Below are 21,474 nucleotides of genomic sequence, written 5' to 3'. Positions count from 1 at the left end.
GAAGAGTTCAACACCCACTTTGAATGAAACCCACTTAATTCCAATAATACAGATATAGTTCTCAATCTGAGAGTAGAGGGATAGAGGGACCTGATAGCACGCAGCACTGGCAAGCTACCTTATATTCCTGCAGCAACAGCCACATCTCAAGGAATGCAGTCATCTGCCTTCTCTAGATTTACAAAACACAGATCGAACTAGAGTGTCCACTGTTTCACAACAAGTACGTAAACCATATTATTTCACAATTGGATGTTCAACAATTGACAGAGTTTGTTAGGGAAGCAGAGGATAAGATTTCCCTGTAGTTGAAGCACCCTCATCAGGAGTATTGCATCCCCATTCCATACAACATTGAACAATGGCAAACCCAACTTTGGAGATCTTTTACTGTCACAATGACCTCAGCAAAGTTAATTAGATTTGATTCTATGATAAGTTTATGGTACTGCCTACTAAAGAGGGCATGTGAACCAATTTCATGAATTGCACATAGTGCTCCTTCTTCTCTCAATAATCTCCACAGTCAAGGTCAGCATTCCACCACCCTTGCTGAGGGCAGCCTGGGAAGTAATCAGCCAACACCTCCTAAGCCAGCCTACTTGACCATTTGAGATAAATCTCCATTTTGTTTCTGTGGTTCACATTTTCAAATAGCTTCATGATAAAGAATGTGCAACCAGAAAGAAATGAAATGAGAAAGGTGCTGCTGATGGCTTAAATGAAATGAGTTCAAACAAATGTATACAAATGCATAAAGGAAAATGTGAGCAGACTGACGGAAAATCCTTTGAATTCATTTTTCATCCATATCCGTCAAATCATAGACTGTGTAAAATATGAAAGTAGAAAAAGAGATAAGCAAACATATTTTGTCACGTTTTATCCCATATCTGATTAAACTGTTTGTAAAGTACTAATCACTTTAATTTTACATTGCACCCTGTTCATCATACCTCATCATTTTCAATCTATTTTTGCTGTTTTACGAGGAATACAAAGCGTAGTCAGTTTTCTTTTAAGTATTGTATGGTATTGTATTCATATCATGACCTCATTCATTGAAAACTTTGTAGGAGTGAACAGCCCTGCTAAAGCAACTTTTTTGGTATCACTTTCCAAGCAGAAATAGGGGCAGGTCAGGACATACTGGGTGCCAATACACTCCATGTGCAAGACTAAGATAGTTTATAAATTATACAAATATGTTCCTGTGCACTGTTGAAACATTTCCTTTAGCCTTCCTTTCGCTTTCAGACATTTTCACATCCAGCACTCTTAAGCATTTTAGTGCATTTTTCTTAAATTCATTCTTATATATTACTAATCATGCCTTACCTGCCTGATGTAACATGGTAGTGTAAACATGCATACACTCAATATCCTATTACCAGCACCAAATCACAGAAGGTCAACTGAATACCCAAATGCTCAAAAGCTTCAAACAATATTTCAATATTATTAAGTTTCCATCTACCTTTAAATAAGTTCTTCCTTGCAGAATGGTATGCATATTTGCACAGTGATATACAGTAGCCCTTACAGACTACATATTTGTCTAAAAAACATGCACATTTCTCTAGGTGTTTAATGTAAGGATCGGGACTGCTCGGCATTTGGCCCTAACCAATTCACTCTATTGTAATAGTTTGAAATTGTTACTATGCTAATCCTATAAATTATATTGTTATAGGACTGATTGTTTTTCAGGGGATAGATAAGATGTCCTACCATAATAAAATAACTAACCTAGACTGTGAAGAACTGTGCTTGAACCCATAAAGCAAGTCAATCAGATCCTGTGTTATAACGGATCCAGATTTCACTTGCACATAGATACATTTCTGCTATGCCTCCAATATATTATTTGTCAAAGGCCAGCTGTTTCATATCTCTCCATCTACATGTTCCCACGCTAGTTGGATGGAATTCATGTTAGGATTATGTAGGTCCCAGTGAAGAAGCTGTTCTGTCATATCCACAAAAAGAAATTCTGGAGATATGGAATATTTGTAGTACCATTCTCATGAGTAAATATGTCCCCTATTGTAAATCATTCTTCTTGTACAGTGGGTTTTATATAGGTTGCCACATGCAATATCTCCAAAACTACTTTGGTTGAAATACACAGAATGGACTGCTTCCCTAGTGACCACAGACTTAAGCAAGACAAGAACTACAGTAAAAAGTTACCAAGATCTGGAAAAATATGGATAGGCTATAATACAGTACAATAGAGTGATGCATTTTTAACATTTATGATATTCTGAAAATAATGTAAGACAAGCCAAGGGAGAAATAAAAAAGAATATTGCAAATGAGGTAAAAATAATAATTAAAGGTTCTTTCGATATTAATAACAGCAAAAGAAGAGTAAAGAGAGAAAAAAGTGGTTTATGAACATTAGTCTTGGGACAATTACAAAACCATTTTGAAACATTTGGGGCTCCATCTATCCACTGTCAGAAAGACAGTTTTAAAATTAAAAATATTCAAGACCCACAACTTTACCCAGGACTTGTCATCCTGCCAGGATCTCCTCAACAGGAACACAGAAGTCAAAAGGAACTAGTAAATTTAAGGATCTGCAGACCTCTGTCATTTTGGAGAGAGTTCATACCTCAACCACAGGAAAAGCATGAACAGGAATGGTTTTCAAGGGAGGATAGGAAAAAGACATTACATTCTAAAAGAACATTTCCACCCATTTCAACTTTTCATCACAATGAGAAACATTTTGTGTTGCAAGAACAAAACACTGCGTTCCAACAGAAGGACCTGATCCTGACTGTCAAGCATCATAATGACAGAATCACAATCCAGACAACTTGCCATCATTGACAGAACCATGAATTCAGTGTTGTATTAGCAAGTGTTGTCAGAGAATATAAGGTAATTAATTTGACAGCTGAAACTAAGCTGACAGTGGGTCATACAGCAACATAATTGATCCTAAATATCCAAGCAGATCTACATCAGAAAGGCTGTAGAATAAATTTTGCATTTTAGATTGGCCAAGTCAAAATCCAGACCTAAATCTCATTGAAGCATCATGGCAGAATCTGAAATATGCTGAAACCATCCAATATCACTAACTTGAAGCAGTTCTGTAAGGAAGAATAGGCAAAATGTATAACCAAAAGTAATGCAAGAGATGGATCAACAGTTTCAGGACATAGAGTACAGTAACTAGCTGAAGTCATGGCTGCTCATGGAGGTGCCATATGTTAATGAATCTCAGGTTTGACATACTGTACTTATTCACACAAGGACTTCTTACTGTTGTTAATTACAGTAAAAAAACGTATTTCTCATGCCTTTGTGTTATATAGTACAGTGTATGCTTAATCTTCATCTTCTATTATGACTTCACTTAAGATCTAATTACAGTACATTTAGGTCTGCAATGTAAAAGAATTTGGAACAAAGTAGGAGGTTCACAAACATAGTAACACAAGTAGACAAACACACTTAAGATGTTTTGTGCTTAGGGAAACAAAATGTTACTCATTTTGATCTTTAAGAAATCTCCTTCAACAACCATTTGAACACCAGAAAGGTTACAGATGAGACAAGGCCATTAGGTCCATCTAAGTTATTCGGTTTTTAGAACTTAATATATTCAGGGATTTCATCCAGCCTTTTCTTTAAAATTGTATAAGCTTCAACAACATAGTTGAATACTGTAGCTTGTTTGAGGGCCTTATGACTTAGATTGGCTACACGGCCAATTCTCATTGGTACCTCTTCTGTTCTTGTGTGTCCAAGCATATTATGAAGTCAAAGTACATGCTACCCAGATTTTAAAATGTTTAGTCTATTTGATTATGGCTGTATGGCAGACTTAAAATAAAGGTTGCTCATAATGAAGGATATTCAATTCATTGTGGTAAACCATGGTAAAATAAATACAATAAAACAATTTTCACACCTACTTAATGTATTATCCAAAATGTTTAGTTTGGTAATTGGATTAGTTTGCTAAAGGGACTGGGTTATGTTAGTAATTCCCCATAAAACTCGTACAGAGACGCAACTGGTATATAAATCTGTCAACAGTTTCAAATACTCTAGGTACTCTCAATTTAATAAAAAGGTTAAAATTCTTATTCTAATAGAACATCTTCTTCATAGCAATTGAACTGCCATCCAGACATTCCCACGAACGCATAAAATAAATCTCTAAAGTGACAAACCGATAAACGATAAACAGTAGCACCTCAGCGTTTTCTATGTGGGGGCAGATGTTTTGGTATGTTCAGATCGCATTAATCTAAGGATGTCAATGTAATTGTTTTCCTGAAATTTACTTTATCTTAAAAGGGACAATAATTAGGTAAATCAAAAAGTGTAATTTGTCCAGATGTACAGTATTTAGCAAAAGCATGTTTTCCCTATTTGCATTTCTTTAACTCTTGTTCCATTCCAACCGGATGCAAAAAAATGACAGAACTTACTGCTTGAACTTCACTGGCCAGAAGAGCAAGGATTGATAAACATATTAGCAGAAACCTGAAAAGAGAAAAAAGAGACGAATTAACAATATATTCACGACGACATTCTGACATAAAAATGACATATGCGTGCATTTCAACTTGCCTTGTTTTCTCGGCTACCATCTGTTGACCTTTCATTTCTCCGTCTGTCCGCACTTCAAATTTCATTCCTTCTTCCCTAATATTCTCCAGGTGCTACTTCATTTCTGTCTAAAGGAGACATCTCCAAATTAGAAACTTGATCATATTTTATTATCATCATGTTCACCATACAGGTTTCCAATGACAGACGATTCTAAAATGCCATCGACCGTACTAGTAATTTGATAAGCATCCGATATAAATTTCAAACACAATCACTACTCTCGTAACATATATGCAAATCACGAGCATTACTATCTCAGGTATAACAAATTAGTTGTGATCTCTGATCAGTCAGGAGTAGTCTACACTACTCCTACACTATCTATTCTATCCTTAACACTTCTCACCCTTGTAGCATATGGACACATTGTTTATGTTTATGAAAGTTAGTAAAAAGCACCGGTTGACTGGAATGATGGTTGTTAAAACACGAACAAAAAGCTGAATTCAAAAAGGTAACATAGTTACACTTACATGAACATCTGCATACAATGTCTGTGCTGTAGTGCGCCAAAAGCAGGGCGACCACTCGGAAAAGCAGGAGCCGCTGTTCAAAAGAAAGTTAGGTGTACTGTTGCTATTGCCCGGAAAACTGCGTTCAAGTATTTACTCAAAATATGAGTCTCAACTGAACATCTTTATAGGACGTATGGCAAACCCACTCCTTACAATCACAAACTTCAAGTGTAGCTTTGTCTGTGATTCAGAATTGGGGTGGTGATGGCTAGAAATAGGGGGTGGGGTAGAAATATCAAGGAGCAGCAGTTTTGTGCAGTTAAGTCAGAACGGTTTACTGAAGGCAAAGATGAAGTTAAACGCGGTCAATAAGCTCTGAGTAAAAAAGAAAGTTTATTCGAACAGCTTAGAAAGCGAAGCAAAAGTGTCCTGTTGGGACACTGAAAACTTGTAGGAAAAAGTTTTCATTGTCTTACATTAAAATGGTATTTCTCAACTGTGCCTTGCTGCTTATAGCGGTCATCTCATGTAACATTTACGAGACTAGAGCAGAGGTGAGTACCGATTGTTATTATCGTTGTTGTTGTTCTTGTGATGATAATATTTAAAAAAAAAAACAGAAATGGTTTGTTAGAACTATGTTGAAAAAGTCGTAGTGTGTACATATGAGCTTTCTAAAACTTCGCAAAGACTTAAGAGTTTATTTCCTACAATAAGAATTACAAATTGTGTTAAACTGTATGACTGTTGACTTCTGTTGAAATGTGTACCTGTGGAAATTAGGGATTCATTTTTAGCAACGTATCAAATACAGCATAATGAGTATTATCAGTTAGGTAAGGGAATATGCCACTCCTTATCTGAGAACAATCAATTTCTGGATAGTCCTTTTCAAATAATATACCATGATTAAACACTAACTGTATATTGTATGTCTAGATATGACAGGAGTGAAGTTCTAGAAATACAGCTTGTTTTAGATTTAACCGTTCACTTTATTTCTGAATTCAATGTACATTCATTTAGTATGAATATCCACACAAAGCACCGATATCAATAATGAACTTTAGAAGTTTTGTCCGAGTATCTGTGAAACTGTGTGTCCTGAAAAGTATGTTAAACTAGACATTGTCATATCTAGTACAAAAAACACTATATTGTGGTAAATATGCTGCCCCACAAGCACACCTTTTTTTTTTCTTGGAAAGCATGGCAAAATGTAAGTGGATAAAAGCTGGATAGTTATATCTTTATGTATGACTACTAATATATGTACTGTATACTTTATATACAGGCTATACTGCAACTATTGGATTGTAAATATTAGATAACACATTTAGTTTTAAGAGTGTCAAAGACAATTAAATTAGGCTCCTGTTTTTAAATAATACAAAATGGCTTAAATATCTATTTTCCTGTCCCATTAAAAAGCAGAAAACTGAGAATCTTAGCCAGGCTTGATTGCTGTTCATCAGCCTATGTACTAATGTCAATAAACTTGTAAATATGTATGTTTTCTGTTTCATGTGTTATGCAACATCCTTAATCGCACCACTGGAATTTGTTTGGATGTATAAAGTAATAAGGAAGTACAGTATGAAGCAGTACTGTATGTGTACTTCAGAGATATTTTTAAATGGCATTCAGTGAGCTCAAATGATTAATCATCTTGTTTTATTAATAAGTACACAATTCCATAGTCAGTTTCTAACATTGATTGTGTTAAAAATGAAAATACAGTGTTTAAATGAAATAATGCTCTGTGCCTTACCTTAATGTAGGAAGGGAAATCTACATAAACTCACAAAAGTAAACTTTCACTCTTTCTCATAAAAACAAGCGGACATTCAAGAGTACCTCTATTTCCCTTATTGTCTTATGTCCTGCACACAATTAATCATACTGATCTGTCTTTTTCTATTGTTCTTAACAATACCCTGAAAAATTATGAAGGTTTTGTTGACTACAGCCACTCCAAGATGGAAGTTTGTCTTATTTTTAAGTAGATTACATCAGGATACATTGCATCCTGATATTTTTTGCGACAAATAATCTTTATTCTGCATAGTAGGTACTGTTTACTGTACGTCTGGGTCATGCATGTTTAAAGGCGTTTGGTTTTCTCCTATAAGATATTAGCTTATTGAGATGAAATGTTGGATCATTGTGGTCTGATTTTGGAACTTGTATTTTATGTTCTGTTCATTGACATAAGTGACATAGTTAGTGTCTTTTACAAGGCAAGTGTCTATTATGAGATTATTGGATAATTCCAAGCACTTGTGTAGTGTTTCTCATCCAAAAGGCTCTCAGAGCCTTAAAAGGAGGAAACCCACATCATTCTGCACTGATGTGCAGCACTCATCTAGATGTTGCACAGCATCCATTATGTGTCAGCTGTACCACTACAGACCAGTTCAGGTAGAGAAGTGAGAAACAGCTTCACCAGTTGAGGTAAGGGGGTGCTTTAGGTTGGCTAAAGTTCAATTTCACCATCTGCCCATGCCCTTGTCATGGCATTTTTAATTACCAAATAGACAGGTTCATAGTTTAACGCGCCTTCTAGAGTACAGAAGGTGTTGCCTGGGAAATTTTGGTCCAGAGTGCCACTCACTGGTCCACCAAAACCATTTTCAACAGAACCTGTTGCCCCTTATACAGTAGGTCTTACATTCCAAACTGATCATAATCAACTTTGCTCAGGTTCTACTATTTGACAAGGTCCTGCTACAAGCTGGTAATGCTGCTGCCAGGTCCCCAGTGAAATTAAAACCTAAATAATTAATTAATGCACTTGGGCAATGTTTGCATCATGAATGCTTGGTGTAAGCCTCAGTTATTAGTGCAGTTGGTTGTGCTGTGTACCATTCAGTGTGAAGGTGCCTTACACAAAAGACAAAGTCTGCAGAGCTAAGGAGGACCTGTGAGCTGCTATGAAGCAGGTGAGAGAGAGTATCACTAGTTATGTATCTGAGGAATTGAGGAACCTGTTGTTGCTTTATCAATTTCCCATTAACAGTAATCAACATATGACTTTGAGAATTGTATTTACTTAATTTTAACATGGTCATGTTCCTCTTGTTTAATACCTCTAATATCTTAAATTACATTAGTGCCATGCTACTTTTATAGCTTGGACCCTCTCTATATACTGTATCTAAGGAGCTTTCAAAGAAAGGATCTAAGGATCTTCATAAAAGTCCCCCAGAAGATCTACTCTAACACTATTCTAATTCTTAGAAAATGAATATTTTCAGTGGTTTAGAATGTCCTCTATTTGTAAATTGTGTATTCAATTTTAAATATGACTTTTTACAGTTAATCATAGTCAGTTACAGTCAGAATTAAAGTAATCAGTCTAAGCACTATTTTTGGAATTTTTATCCCACACATTTTTATCTCATCTCTTCAAGTGATTCTACTGTGTCTACTTTTTCCTTGAAAAAAATAATAAAGGAGAATTTATGTTAACTTTTTCTTCAAAGCATTTTGAAGGAAAAGTACCTGACTAATGTAGCAGAATAAGATCTGTGAGCTCTGTAATAATGGTGGGGCTATAACTCTTAATATGTTGAATCAGAGAATCGGTTGGAGACAAAAATTGATTAAAAGGTCTGTACTAATTTTAATTATATATGTTGTACTGATGGAAATGACCAAATCCAAAATGTATGAACATTTCTGGTGTAAACTGTATCTAGATAAACGAGATGCCACAGATATGAGTAATTAGGTATATCAATACTTACTATACAGTATGCTGTATTCCAAAACTGAATCCATTCCAGTGGGTGAACTCTCTCAATTGTATCATTTCAAGTGGAACCACACGTATAAATGGTGTCACAATTGGATGGTTCCTGTAACCCTAACCCTAGCCTGGCCTGAAATATACAGGTATGCTCATTTAAATACTGTGTTAATAGCATTTTTCAACTGATTGAAAGCCTGGCTATAGAAGATGCATTATTGAAGAAGACAAATTTACAAGAGTGTTTATACATGGTTCTCATTGTTTTAGGCTCATATGTTTTTGGATTGATGAACATTTTCAAATCTGATGAATGGAAGGCTTCAGAGACAGAAAGCAGAATTACTCAGTGTAAACCCCAGCTAGGGTTATGGTTAACAATCCCACAGTAGATAGACCTTTTTTAACCCCATGGCTGTACCTTGGGGCCCAAGTGAAGTTTAGGAAGAGTGATAATTTCTCCCATCTTTCGGATAGATAGGGATGCTGCAGTTATATTGCATAGTACAGGAAGTGTATTCCAAAAATGCATCATATTAAAATTGTGAAGAAAATCCATTCCACTGAATAAACTCTCTCAATGGTGTCAAATTTCTATCCCTAACCCTAGCCTGGCCTGAAATGTACAGTATCTCTCATACGTTGAAGAATCATATTTAATACAAATTATATTTTTCAGTCAATACATACAGTATTTTTGCTTGCTACTCCTATTCTCATTTAAGTGCTGAAAAATGTGTACTGCCATGAAAAACATTGAGCAATTTATTGAGCAAAATCCTCCTTTGCAAATGATTGAGTACAATACAAATCGCCAGTTCTTTCTAATTTAAGGAATGTCATAGTTTTGGTCTTGTGAAACAAAAGGCAGATGTTGGATTAAGAGAAAAAAAACCCAGTGTGTTCACAGATTCCTATGTGCTCGTTAACATGCTCTTGTCCTGGATGAAATGTTTAACTTGCATCTTACATAGATAAAATCGGCTCTACCTTGAGTTAGCAATATCTAGGACAATCAGCATGGCGTGTTTAATAGACCCAGTGAGTTTGTTGTGCTCATGATTTTGTTTTGACTACATTACAGTACTTTGTTGAAAATTCAGAAGCTTTTAAAGAAGCTTAGAAGCTAACACTTAAGTTAAAATAATATGTGCAAATTCTGCATAGAGCTATTTAACTGGATCTAAAATCCTGAGATATTAGGTATATACAAAGCTTGTATGATGCTATTTCTAAATATTTAAACAATTAAATGATACTTAGTATGCACATTTACATTCTTTAAAAGATGTGTATTCACATTTACAGTAGGTACATGTTATAGCTCATTTTATTTTTTGATGCAGGTGCCTTTTATGCCTTATCTGTGTCTTGCATTGATTCGCTTCCCTGATTATTTTTCTGGATAGACCATCCTGGGACCAAGGTGTTTAATCTGCTTTTTGGGTGACTGAAAACTATATAGCACGTACAGTATACAGTATATAGTTTAAACATGCTCATTCAATGAATATTAACTATTCACTCTTTCTATATAAGTTCACTTTATTGGCCATATACAATTTCTTGTATTAGGAATTTGTCTTTTCACATACCCCAACACACAGACAGGGAGAAAAGCGTGGGGTCAGAGTGCAAGGTCAGCCATTTATACGGTGCCCCTGTAGCAGTTGGGGTTAAGGGCCTTGCTCAGGGGCCCAACACAGTAGGATTCCTCTGCCGGCCGCAGGATACGAACCGGAAACCTTCCAGCCACAGGAGCAGATCCTTAGCCACAGAGCCACTGCACCGCCCTCTACTGTATATACAGTACATGCTCTAATCACTAGAAAAATACACAAATTAAGGTAATTTGTAGAGATACTTTAATATTTTTTGTCTGTTATTCCTATTTTTCAATGGATATATTGTTAAAAAAGAAAATGTTTCTACCTGAAGTACTGAACACAGAAAGTTTCCAAAGGAGAGACAGCCATTTAGTCCAACTCATTCATTTAGCGACTAATAACCTTCTTCAACTTAAATTTCATCCTTCCTCTTCTTGAAGGCTTCTACTGTGTGTAATCTGCTGCAATGTTAAGATTGGCTACTATATTCAGTTTGCTCTTCCCCTTTCATGGTCTATAGTCTTAATCCTCAATTTTCATTTTACAGTTAACCCTTTACTATTATTTGCTTGACTGATTTTTGCCTTTTTTCCTTGTACTGTTATAGTATTGTAAAAAATTGTCAGTTAGATTTAGTCTCCATTACAAAATTAAAGAATACAGCATACAGCAGGATAATCCCAGTCTGCACATCATTAATGCCAGGAGGTGGTGACATTTTTCCTGTCACCTTAGAGGTGCTCCTTAAGTCTTTAAAAAAATTCTTCACGAACTTAATTTCTTTTGAGTTCTAAAACGGACAACCATAATGAAGAAATTATGCTTATAATTTCTGTTGTCTCACAGTTTCTATTGTACGCATAATATGTAAACTATTTTTCATTAAAGGTCATTATTCAGTGAAATTGTCATTACAAAAATGCAGTACTTAAATTTAAGTAACAAAAAGCTAAATAGGTATTTTGTGATGGGAAAAGCAGATTTTGAGAAGGACAGGAGATATCCTATATATATATACTGTACTTTTTATAGATATTGCAAAGGAGAATGAAATTCAATTGTAGTAACAAGTAACTCCAACATGTTTTGCTCAAGTTAGGTATTGGAATATTTTGTAACTTGAATATCAATTCAATGCCCTTATAGGCTTTTTACTATATTGCACCTGTAGTCCTTAAGCTGTGAAGGCTGTTGCAGTTCAACATTATTTTATATACATATTAAATCTCTGAGGGAAGGTATGTGTCAAGCAGGTATGGGAGCAGAGTTTTATTAGACATCATTAGAAGTAAGCACAGGATCTACCCAAAGGGTCAGCATACCACAATTTAGCCTTACTCATCTAATTTAAAAGGAAGGAGTAATTCATTATGTAAACCACATTATTATTACCTAGTGATTATAACCTGTTTTTTCTCAGTAACAGGCAGCATGTATGAGAAGTGACACATTTTAGTTGTCCATTCTGTACATTACAAAAGTATTGCATAAATACTGCAGAAATGTCTCATTCTCTTTAATAACTAGTACACATTGCCATGAAAAAATGGATAATAAATAGATTAAAGGAATCTTATAATCTTACATTATGTTTTTGGGTTTCCCATGATGGTGTAATATTGTCTTCTGAAGTTGCCATTTCTGTTAACTTCTAACAAAGTAGCAACAAATGGTTGATGTAAGATGCTTTGTATTTCACAGATTTGGCATCAGTGTCTGTGAGAAAGTAAACCATCTATGATCTAATAAGGGAAACCTAACCCCAGAATGTAAATGACATCAACTGCAACAGCTGTGAGCTCAGGAGAAGTATATGACTGAGTGTAAAGCAATAATCTGAGAGCTAAACCTACCTTTTCTATGAATTATACAAAAGGTATTTATGAATGTTTGATTTGAATTGATACAATTATTCTTTCACTCCTGTTGAGACTATAAAGGCTGGTGTCAGAATGATAAGGAGCATTTCTACATATATATATAGTCTACAAATATACCACTGATGATGCACACAACAGCAAACATTTAAAATATAACACTGACCTTTCTGTTCTATAAGAAAATAAGTGATTTTGCTTCAGCTTAATTTTCCTTTACATGATATAGGCCTATACCACATGAAAAACTTTATACCATTCAATAGTATTACCTAAAATAAGCAACATACAGTATTAAGTTAATAAACATTATTGTAAATAAAACAAACATCCTGCAATTGGGTAATTAGGTAAGCTTGAAGTTAATCCATCTCATGTGTCAAAGAATATCTGATTTTAAATTGTCGAAAGATCAGAATAAATCTGTATTTTGTAATACTGGTTTATGTACAGTACATTCTCATAAATACTTTGAAGAGCTATTTTAAATAGCGTAGGGCTGCACAGCTGGCAGTTATACATAGAGTAATAGAGTTATTAGTTATACATAGGCATTTTGGCTATCTCCTACTGTATATGTTTCATACACATAAACATCATGGAAAAGTAAGAAAAACCACAACACGAGCTACTGACTTTGAATAGAGATAAAATAAACTATTCTACTATATGGAATCCAGTGCTTGCTTTGTTTGATCGGGGAAAAACAAGTAAACTAATAGCTACAAACACATAGCCTGGTTAAATTCAATATTTAGATCATCTTGTAAGATGCAGTGATAAAACTAAGGGATCCTTGTACCGTATTTCAGCACTCTCTGCTATGCTTATTTAATTTCTTGTGTCAGTTACTTGCCTTCGCCTAAACACAAGTCAGATGATAAGAATCAAGCAATTACTTGATGGATAACCTTTAGTTTTTCTTGTTTTACTTACGTTGTGATGTGAATGCATTTCAATTAATCGCCAATGCCCTGTTTTCTATCCCCACTGGCATCGAGACCCAGTTACTTCATTTTGTTTCCCGATCATATGATGGAACTTGTCTAACAACTAACAAGGTTTAAATTTAGGGGTCGGCAATTTTCAGTCTTTCTGTATATTGTTTTTAACAGTAAGAAAAGTAAAATGAGAAGGAAATTGATAGAAGATAGGGCTAAGGAGATCTCTAGACTGTGAGGTGCAAAATGACTGGGCATAGGAAACTCTGGGATCATTCTTCCTTATTCAGGACCTGAGACTTTACAAGGAAAGCTGGTATCCTGCAGATCAGATGCTTGTTTCCTGCTAAACACATTCACACAAATGTTCGTTTTTGTCTGTCTTTACCAGTAGAGAGACACACAAAGCTCATTCTCTGGGAGATTCAGACTTCCAGTGGAAGATGGATGCCCAGTTTCATGGTTGCTCAGCTGTGGCTTTTCACTTATTTTTCATTTGTCCTGTGGGACTCACAGCCACAGATGCTGATCTCTACAACCTTTGAGTCAAACCAGCTTTCTGCAACCATAAAGTATACTGCATGGCATTCTTGTTAATCTGTGGTATTAAAAATACTTTTTGCTTTAGTACACTCTAAAGCACTAAGCACGCTAAAGCACAAACTGTATTTGCTTATAGGTTGTTGTGTGTAATTCACTCTTAGTTCATGCACATTATGAAAGGACGAGCTGAACTTTCTAATATTTTGTAAAGTCAGAATGTGTGTTTTCACGGTCCTCTGTCTATACACAAGTACAGGCCTACAGTGTGTCTTATGTTTATTCCATATAAGTAAAGTTTATCTTCTTGTATCTTCTTGCTACCTAGTTTGGAGAGTAGAGGCCATGGGAGAGCTACAGTATAGTGGTTCACAAATTGAACAGTTTGTACTTGGTGTTCAACCATCAAACAACCCCTCTGCCAACCCCCTCTCTAGTGAATTTCTTGATCATACCATCAAACAGTTAGAGGAATACAATAATTTGGGTAACTTTGCAGATTCTCAATGAGATATGATCCCTTTTGATGCAAGTGGAATATTGTAATTATCACGTAGCCCAGTTGTGATCAAAAGGTAAATTAATGGAATGTGTACAGAGGCCTTAGTAGTCACTGGATTACTTTCTTTTGGGAAAGTATTCCCAAAATCTATTTTCCAATCCTACTGTTGAACATGGTGTCTAATTATTTCTAAGAGCCTTGCCAATCAGAAAATGATGTATTTAATATGTACAATCTACCATTTAATATAGGGAATCTACTTCAGTGTATTGATAGTGTATTGTTGGAAAATGTAGAGATTTAATAATGTAAGTGGACACTTTTGAGTCACACTTTTTGAAATACAGTAAGAGACATGTTCATTGCATTCTAGACTAAATGCATACTAAGAATTAAAGGCTTTCATTTTCTATTTTTTAAATGTTTTTGAATGAAAAAATATAATCACAATTCTTTTTTCTAAATTGTCAATATCTGTAATAGCCTATCTGGAAAACACAAGGCTTATATAAAAAAGGAATGGAACATGTTTATGCTTTTGAGCAGATCCTTACTTTATAGAAGAACAGTACTTATTAAAAAAGTACTTATTTGTATTAGGCCCAGAACTAATCCACACAGGTATTAAAATTTGTTTGATATCATAATGTATCACAAAAAATTGCTCACTATATGCTGTTAAAGGCCATGTTGACTGATGTGAAGCAAACATGAAACTGCTTCAGCTCAAATGGAATGCTGGAAAAACCTTGAATGATGCCCATGGCTGATTAATTTGCAATGGTTTTGGCCTCCTTCAGTGTTTGTCCTATGGCACTGTTTTGACTGGAGGATTCTTTTGTGGAAAAGCAAGAGAAGCCAGATTTCACTGGAAATGTCATTTTGCTTTCTCAGTTCCATACATTTAGAAAAATAGCTTATTCTCACTGACAAATAGAAAAGGCTCACATCGGACAGAATATAAGATTCCTTTGTCAGAATTCTGTCAATATGATGAACATATAAAAAGACAAATGAATGGCTCAGTCTTGGTGTTTTCACCAGAAGCATTAAACATCTTTGTTATGAATAACTACACAGGTCTACATGTTATTTGCACAGACAAAACACAGCACTAACAACTTACAGCACTACAATCCATTGCAACATAATGCATTATTAAAGATTGTTTGTAGTCACAGGTTCTTTTCTAGAATGGCCAATGACTACTGTTTCCCCTTTGATCACAAGATAACACTATTACCTAGTGAAATAAATGCATTTTAAAGTTCCAAAAAACAGCAGACTTACACATTTCTTTATTCACTGGATATTTTCCTTTTTATACTGGTAATCCCTTGGCCCTGTATTATATGGTAAGCAAAATGAAATACTGCCCTAAGGTTTACATTAAAGTCAAAGTGTGAGACATCACATAGTAAAGCATATACAGTATGCAAGATATTAACACGTAATGAATCTCTATGTTCCTTTTAATATTGTCTCAAACTATATTTAAATCAATCAGTTAATGAATACAAAAGATAGGAATGATACTGTATATTTTAGTTTTGGAAGTTGGACATTAAATATTTTGAGGTTGGTATGCTGAGTGAGCAAGTTGGCATGTGCTTTGGATGCCATTTTTGAAGACTAAGAAAATCCTGCAGACATTTCAGCTTCTTTCAAAACAGATGACCCCTTGATGAGAAGATGACTGTGTCAATATTGATATTTTCTTCAAGTGTCTTGGCAGTTATTCTTGAAACAGCTGCATTTAAGAGTTTGTTTTTGCAGCTGCATCTCTACTGCAAGTTTTGCTTTACTGTAAATAAATCTAGTCTGGACCACAAATATGATCCAGTACCAGACTTTTAAGTGCCTGCATGAAACATTGGCCCAGGTCAGGTTTAACTGTCTGACACTGGGCAGACACAAGAGAAAGCCGATCTGGAAAGGATCAATTCGCAAGGTCAGACATGGTACACATGGTTCAAACTCTCTTAGGAAATCTGCAGAAAACAACAAATCACATCATGATCCTCTGATTTTTCTTTAAAGCTTGCACTCATGACACATTGAAGTAGCAGTTAATGCTATACATAACAATGTTATACTGTATACTCCACACAAAGTCAAAAAAGAAATATAATAGAAAAGTAATGATTGCATACTGTAAGTATTAAAACTTTTTGCTGTGGGCTACCTCAATAAATTCAGATGTACAAAAATACATTGAGAAGCCACACAATTCACTACTGATTTTGTTCAGTTATAATGGTTCACATGATTGAGAATAAATACACCTATCCCTGTAAGGTTCCTTAGTCCGGTGGTGAATTTCAAGCTACAATTCAACCATGAAGACCAAGGAACTTTCAAAGCAACTCATGGATAAAGTTGCATAAAGCCACAGGTCCGGAGAAGGGTATAAAAACATTTCAAATACCCTTAATACCTCTTTGAGCATGGTAAAGTTCATCATGAAGAGAAATGTTACCTAGACAACCTAGAATAGGGTATCCCTAGAAAAGAAGACGCTGGGCAAGGAGGAAATTGATAGGGATTAGGGTTAGGGATTTAACTGTGCGGCCAACAGTATTTCAAAAGGGCTATGGAGTTCAATGGCTAAGGTGGGAGAAAATGTGGATGAGTCAATAATATCCCACTCATAAGAAAACTGGCCTTCATGGCAGAGTGGAAAACCTTCTCCGCTGGGACGGGGAAGCTTGTCAAGACTGATGGGAACATAAATGAAGCACAGTAATGGCAAAACTTGCTTTGGACTAAATTCTGGGATTAAAATTCACTGTTTAGCAAGACTGGAGTGGCTTAGGAAAAGAAAGTGAATGTCCTCGAGAGGCCTGGTCAAAGTCCTGACTTGAATCCTATTGGGAATCTGTGAAAAGTACTTGAAAGTGCAAATCTGCAGAAAACAGTGGGCAAAAATTGCACCAAGCCAGTGTGAATAGTTGGCAACAAATACATACATATTTTTTTATGTATGTCACAAATAATGCCATTATGCTTCACCTCTACGTTTGAGGGACTTATGAATTATAAAAGCTATTTCAGTCTTCATCTTATAATTTCTTATAATTATATTATTATCTTATATTTCTTATAATTTCCCATTTTGTATCAGAATAAAACTTACTGGGACACATACTACATTTGGCCCCAGATCTGTCCAGATGTTGGCCAAGGTATGTACATTATTAATAGGTATCAAACTTCACGTAAAACTAGAATACAATCATTTGAAAAAGGTTCCACAACCATAATATTTTTTTTTTCTTGTAATTAATCATAGAATTAATTTCCATTTCTTTCTTTGAGAATAATGATATATCTAGGAGATAAATAATAACAGAGACAGAATAAAGAAATTAAATGCTTAACAGGGTACCAACTCCCCCACTCTCTGTGACTATAACAAAAGCAGGAAAAGGAAGGAAGAGGGGATCCCAACTGGGAAACCCCCCTTATTGAATCTGTGACTCTTCTACAGTTAGAACATGGAGCCAAAACACACATGCCCCCCACCCAAACGTCACAAATATCAGCCACAAAATAAAGATCTACCTTAGAGGGAAAAATAATACAAATATTATAATAAAAATATTGAAATTATCACTTTAACCCCCTAGAAAACTTCTTCATGCTTTACCCTAAGAAAATGCCTTTTTAAAAAGAGATGCTTTTAAAAAAAAAGCTTCAGGTGACATACAGTATAAGGGGTTTAGGTTTGAAATAAATAATTGACATAATTAAGAAACAATAATAATAAGCATAGTCAGTATCAAACAAGTAATGCAGCACATGGAAAGCAGAGGGTGGGGTACCTAGGATTGATCTTATCTACCTGCTCAACCACAAGACCAGGAAGCTAGAAAAAGATAAAATAAAAATCTCTTCTATTCCATCCAAGTAGACGAGGCAATCTCATTACATCTGATAAGATCCTCTGCCACCTATGCCAAGATAAACAGATGCTGTCTGCTGGCATGGTTGCTTTAAGTACTACAATGCACAGCAGAAAAGACTTGATCCTGCAAAGACATGTCTCTGTTGGGCTGTCCCAGGGCTGTAATCCTGATTAAAGCACACCCTATTACAGTAGAGTGTTACAGTATTACACTGCTTTCTTCCTTGTCCTTTAACATTCTTTTACATACTGTACACTGTGTGTCTTTCTCTTAATCTGCCTAACATTAAAACATTTGGTCTTCTGCTTTCTAGCCTTTGATACTCTTGAGCTTCAAGTATTTGAACTTTCTTCATGCAGTATCACTAGCCCTTCATTTTCTGTTGATTTCATAACTTATTAAATTTGATTGTTCTTAAGGTTGTTCTCTTCACAGCATATCTATAACCTGTCTGTTATTGATATTCATTTCAAAATAAACTTTAAAGCCATTTACATCACAATTGTGATGTCTAAAGTTTTGCTCCTGGAGTCTTACTTATAGTATCTTGATTGTTTGAAAACACTGGATAACGATATTGCCTTTAGATGTTTTTTTTCTGAAAAAGAGTAAAGGAGATATTGTTAGTCATGTCGGATACTCCTGATGGCTTTCCCCATTCTATGTGACAAAAATTGAAATCGCCCATGATTACCACTTTTTTACATATCCATGATTTCACTGTGTAAAATTCTGAATTACAATTGAAAGCTGATTTTGGTGGGCTGTAACATACTTCTCAAACTATACATTTTGAAATTTTGAAAGTCTTAACTGTACAAATTGAGACCCTTTTTCTTTCAAAAGAATTCACTCTGTGTGATGCTGCAAACTTTCCAGTTTTGCTCTACAACTTTCTTCTTAGTTGGGGAAGGAGTGGGAAAAGAGTCATATTTTCTTTCTGTCCCTGCTATTTTAGATGAATCATGAAAGCAAGATAAATCTAAAAAAAACATACAAAGGAATAACAAAAAAAAAGACAAGCTGGAATCAGGAGCTCTAATCCCAGGCTACCATCCTGGTAATGTGATCAGAATTCTGTGTATTCTAGTAAAGTATGTGGCTTTGCTGATAAAATAAGCCAGATGTCTGGCGGAAATGGGCTTCTCTCATTGCAATTGATATAAATGTGGTCTATAGGTGGAAGTAGCTAGTATGTTAATTATCTTTATAGCTCACATGCGGGGAGTGAAATAAAAAACAGGTGTGGAAACATGGCAGTTTTGTGTTCACAGCTTGCTATTTGTTTTAGAGGGCTCAGATTCCCACAGTATGCTGGTTTTGCCATTTGAGCCTGACTGTGATTGCTCACAACCTGAATTGCCCACAATATTTGTGGAAAGATTTTATGTGCACTGATTATTTAATTCATGTAATTTTCTCTTAAATTACCCCCATTTCATTTGTTCCAGAGCTCTGATTAGCTTGTTCATAGCTCATAACTCATCTAAATCATACCTGAAGAAGGCTCTACAGGCGAAACATCTCTTTTCTTTTCCTTTCAGCATGGAATAAACCTTTACCTGTTCCTTTGCAGCCTATGCATGCTACAGTACATGCTGACACAGCTACCTACTTAAATCACAACATTTACTGTTATGAAGGCAGAATAAGAAAGCGTGTAAATGATCTGTTTAACATCTTTCCTATAGCAACACACTAAAGATAAACAGCAGTCTGATGTAGATTTGAAATGGGTGTGACTTGAATAAACATTGCACAATGGAAGGAAATTATTATGAAACCCTATCTTTAAGGTTGTAAGGCTCACAGATACGAATTATTGAACATAAGTACGTTCGGTCAAAATTACTTGTGCCTCTGTTGTCTTCATCATAATTGACAGTGGGTGGTTAAAGCTATTTTATATGATAGTGCAGTTTATCCTCATATTTAATGAATGCACAGAGCCACCATTTCTCAAAAGGTATAATGCTCAAACGTCTTGATGAGCAAAGGCTGGGTGTATAAATGATAGTGAGTTCTGGTTTTGTGTCAGGTCTGCAGTGTTTTCAATGTTACAGTAGATAGCTAGATATGTATTTATGATTAAAATGTTGGCTTTGAAGAAGATAAAACATTGAGGCAAGGAAAGAAAATCCTAGATGAGCACTATTATTTTTTGTTGAGAACATTTAACAGTAAATCAGTAGTGTTTCGGATAACTGTTTATAAACCCCAGAATTCTGCAAGATATTCAAAAGCATCTTAATTCATAGTCTTACTATCCCAATTCAATACTTTTCTGCATCATATTTGAAACATTAACAGCTTTATGAATAAAGGAGCATTTCATCATACAGGAACAGAATATAACCAGTTGACCATGCACTTCAGCAGCTATTCACATTATCAAGCAATCATTTATTTAAATAACAGCAGAAATTTTCCATACTGTCCACACTTGCTGGTACAAAATGTTACAGCGAAGTGTTGTTCATGGGGATAGCAATTTTAACAGTCGTTAAGAATAAGTGAATGAGGCACCAATTGCAAATCTGAATCTGTGAAAATGCAAAACAAAAACACATGGTGAAAGCAGGAGACAGCTCGCCTCAGGGAGAACGTATTTAACTAATCATACTGAAAATAACTTCAGTAACTCAAGCCCAGTCAAATGAAGAGAGCAAATCCAATTCCATTGCTTTGCATAGTTCCATAAACCAACTAAATACTCACTGCAGCGTCCATGTATAGCTCCACAAACTGAGAGAAACAAGCAGGCAGAATGATTATCCTATTCGCCCTTCACTTTTAAAAAACAGGTGCATGTAAAACATCGAGAGCTCAACTTAGAAACAGCGAACTGAAGCATTCCACAAGAAACAAGCAGAGAAGCAACAGGAAAGTGAAAAAACAACACTTATACCGTGTCAAAACTTTTAAAGATGCAGGAATCAAAGCAAAAGATAAAAAATAAATTATAAAATGAAGATGTAACAATGAGGTAAGTTTTGGAGGTAAGTAGTGTAACATTGGTACTTCATGACATGGTATCAAGTTTATTCTAACAATTTCAGTATATCTGATCTTGGGCAGTAGTTAGCATTGCTACCTCACAGCTCTGGGGCCCTGGATTAAATTCTTTAGGTGCTACAGTATCTGCAAGGAGGTTGTATGTTCTCCACGTGGGTTTTCTTCAGATACTCCAGGTTCCTCTCACAGGCCATAGACACACTGGTAAGATAATTGGCTTCTGGGAAAAGTGGACCT

General features: G+C 35.3%; 2 protein-coding genes across 4 annotated transcripts in view; one reads left to right on the top strand and one right to left on the bottom strand.

Annotated features, from left to right (window-relative positions):
• The window catches only part of col4a2 (collagen, type IV, alpha 2), a 103,294-nt gene extending 97,978 nt beyond the window's left edge, over positions 1-5,316 (bottom strand). For 2 of the 3 annotated variants that reach the window (XM_015364170.2, XM_015364172.2), the window contains exons 1-3: positions 5,115-5,316; positions 4,600-4,706; positions 4,458-4,512 (exon numbers count right to left, since the gene is read on the bottom strand). In XM_015364170.2, the coding sequence (XP_015219656.2) occupies positions 4,458-4,512; positions 4,600-4,664 (120 nt within the window). In that variant the 5' untranslated portion in view covers positions 4,665-4,706; positions 5,115-5,316. The remainder of the gene's footprint in view (positions 1-4,457; positions 4,513-4,599; positions 4,707-5,114) is intronic. The other variant, XM_015364171.2, reaches the window with a different exon arrangement.
• A 108-nt stretch (positions 5,317-5,424) lies between these two features.
• col4a1 (collagen, type IV, alpha 1) overlaps positions 5,425-21,474 on the top strand; it is an 88,469-nt gene continuing 72,419 nt past the window's right edge. The window contains exon 1 of the mRNA XM_069178974.1: positions 5,425-5,650. Within this exon, the coding sequence (XP_069035075.1) occupies positions 5,579-5,650 (72 nt within the window). The 5' untranslated portion in view covers positions 5,425-5,578. The remainder of the gene's footprint in view (positions 5,651-21,474) is intronic.

Source organism: Lepisosteus oculatus, chromosome 15 (assembly GCF_040954835.1).
Source record: "Lepisosteus oculatus isolate fLepOcu1 chromosome 15, fLepOcu1.hap2, whole genome shotgun sequence".
Taxonomy (NCBI): Eukaryota; Metazoa; Chordata; class Actinopteri; order Semionotiformes; family Lepisosteidae; genus Lepisosteus; species Lepisosteus oculatus.
Note: the sequence above shows the minus strand (reverse complement) of the source record. Positions and strands in the feature narration are given on the sequence as shown.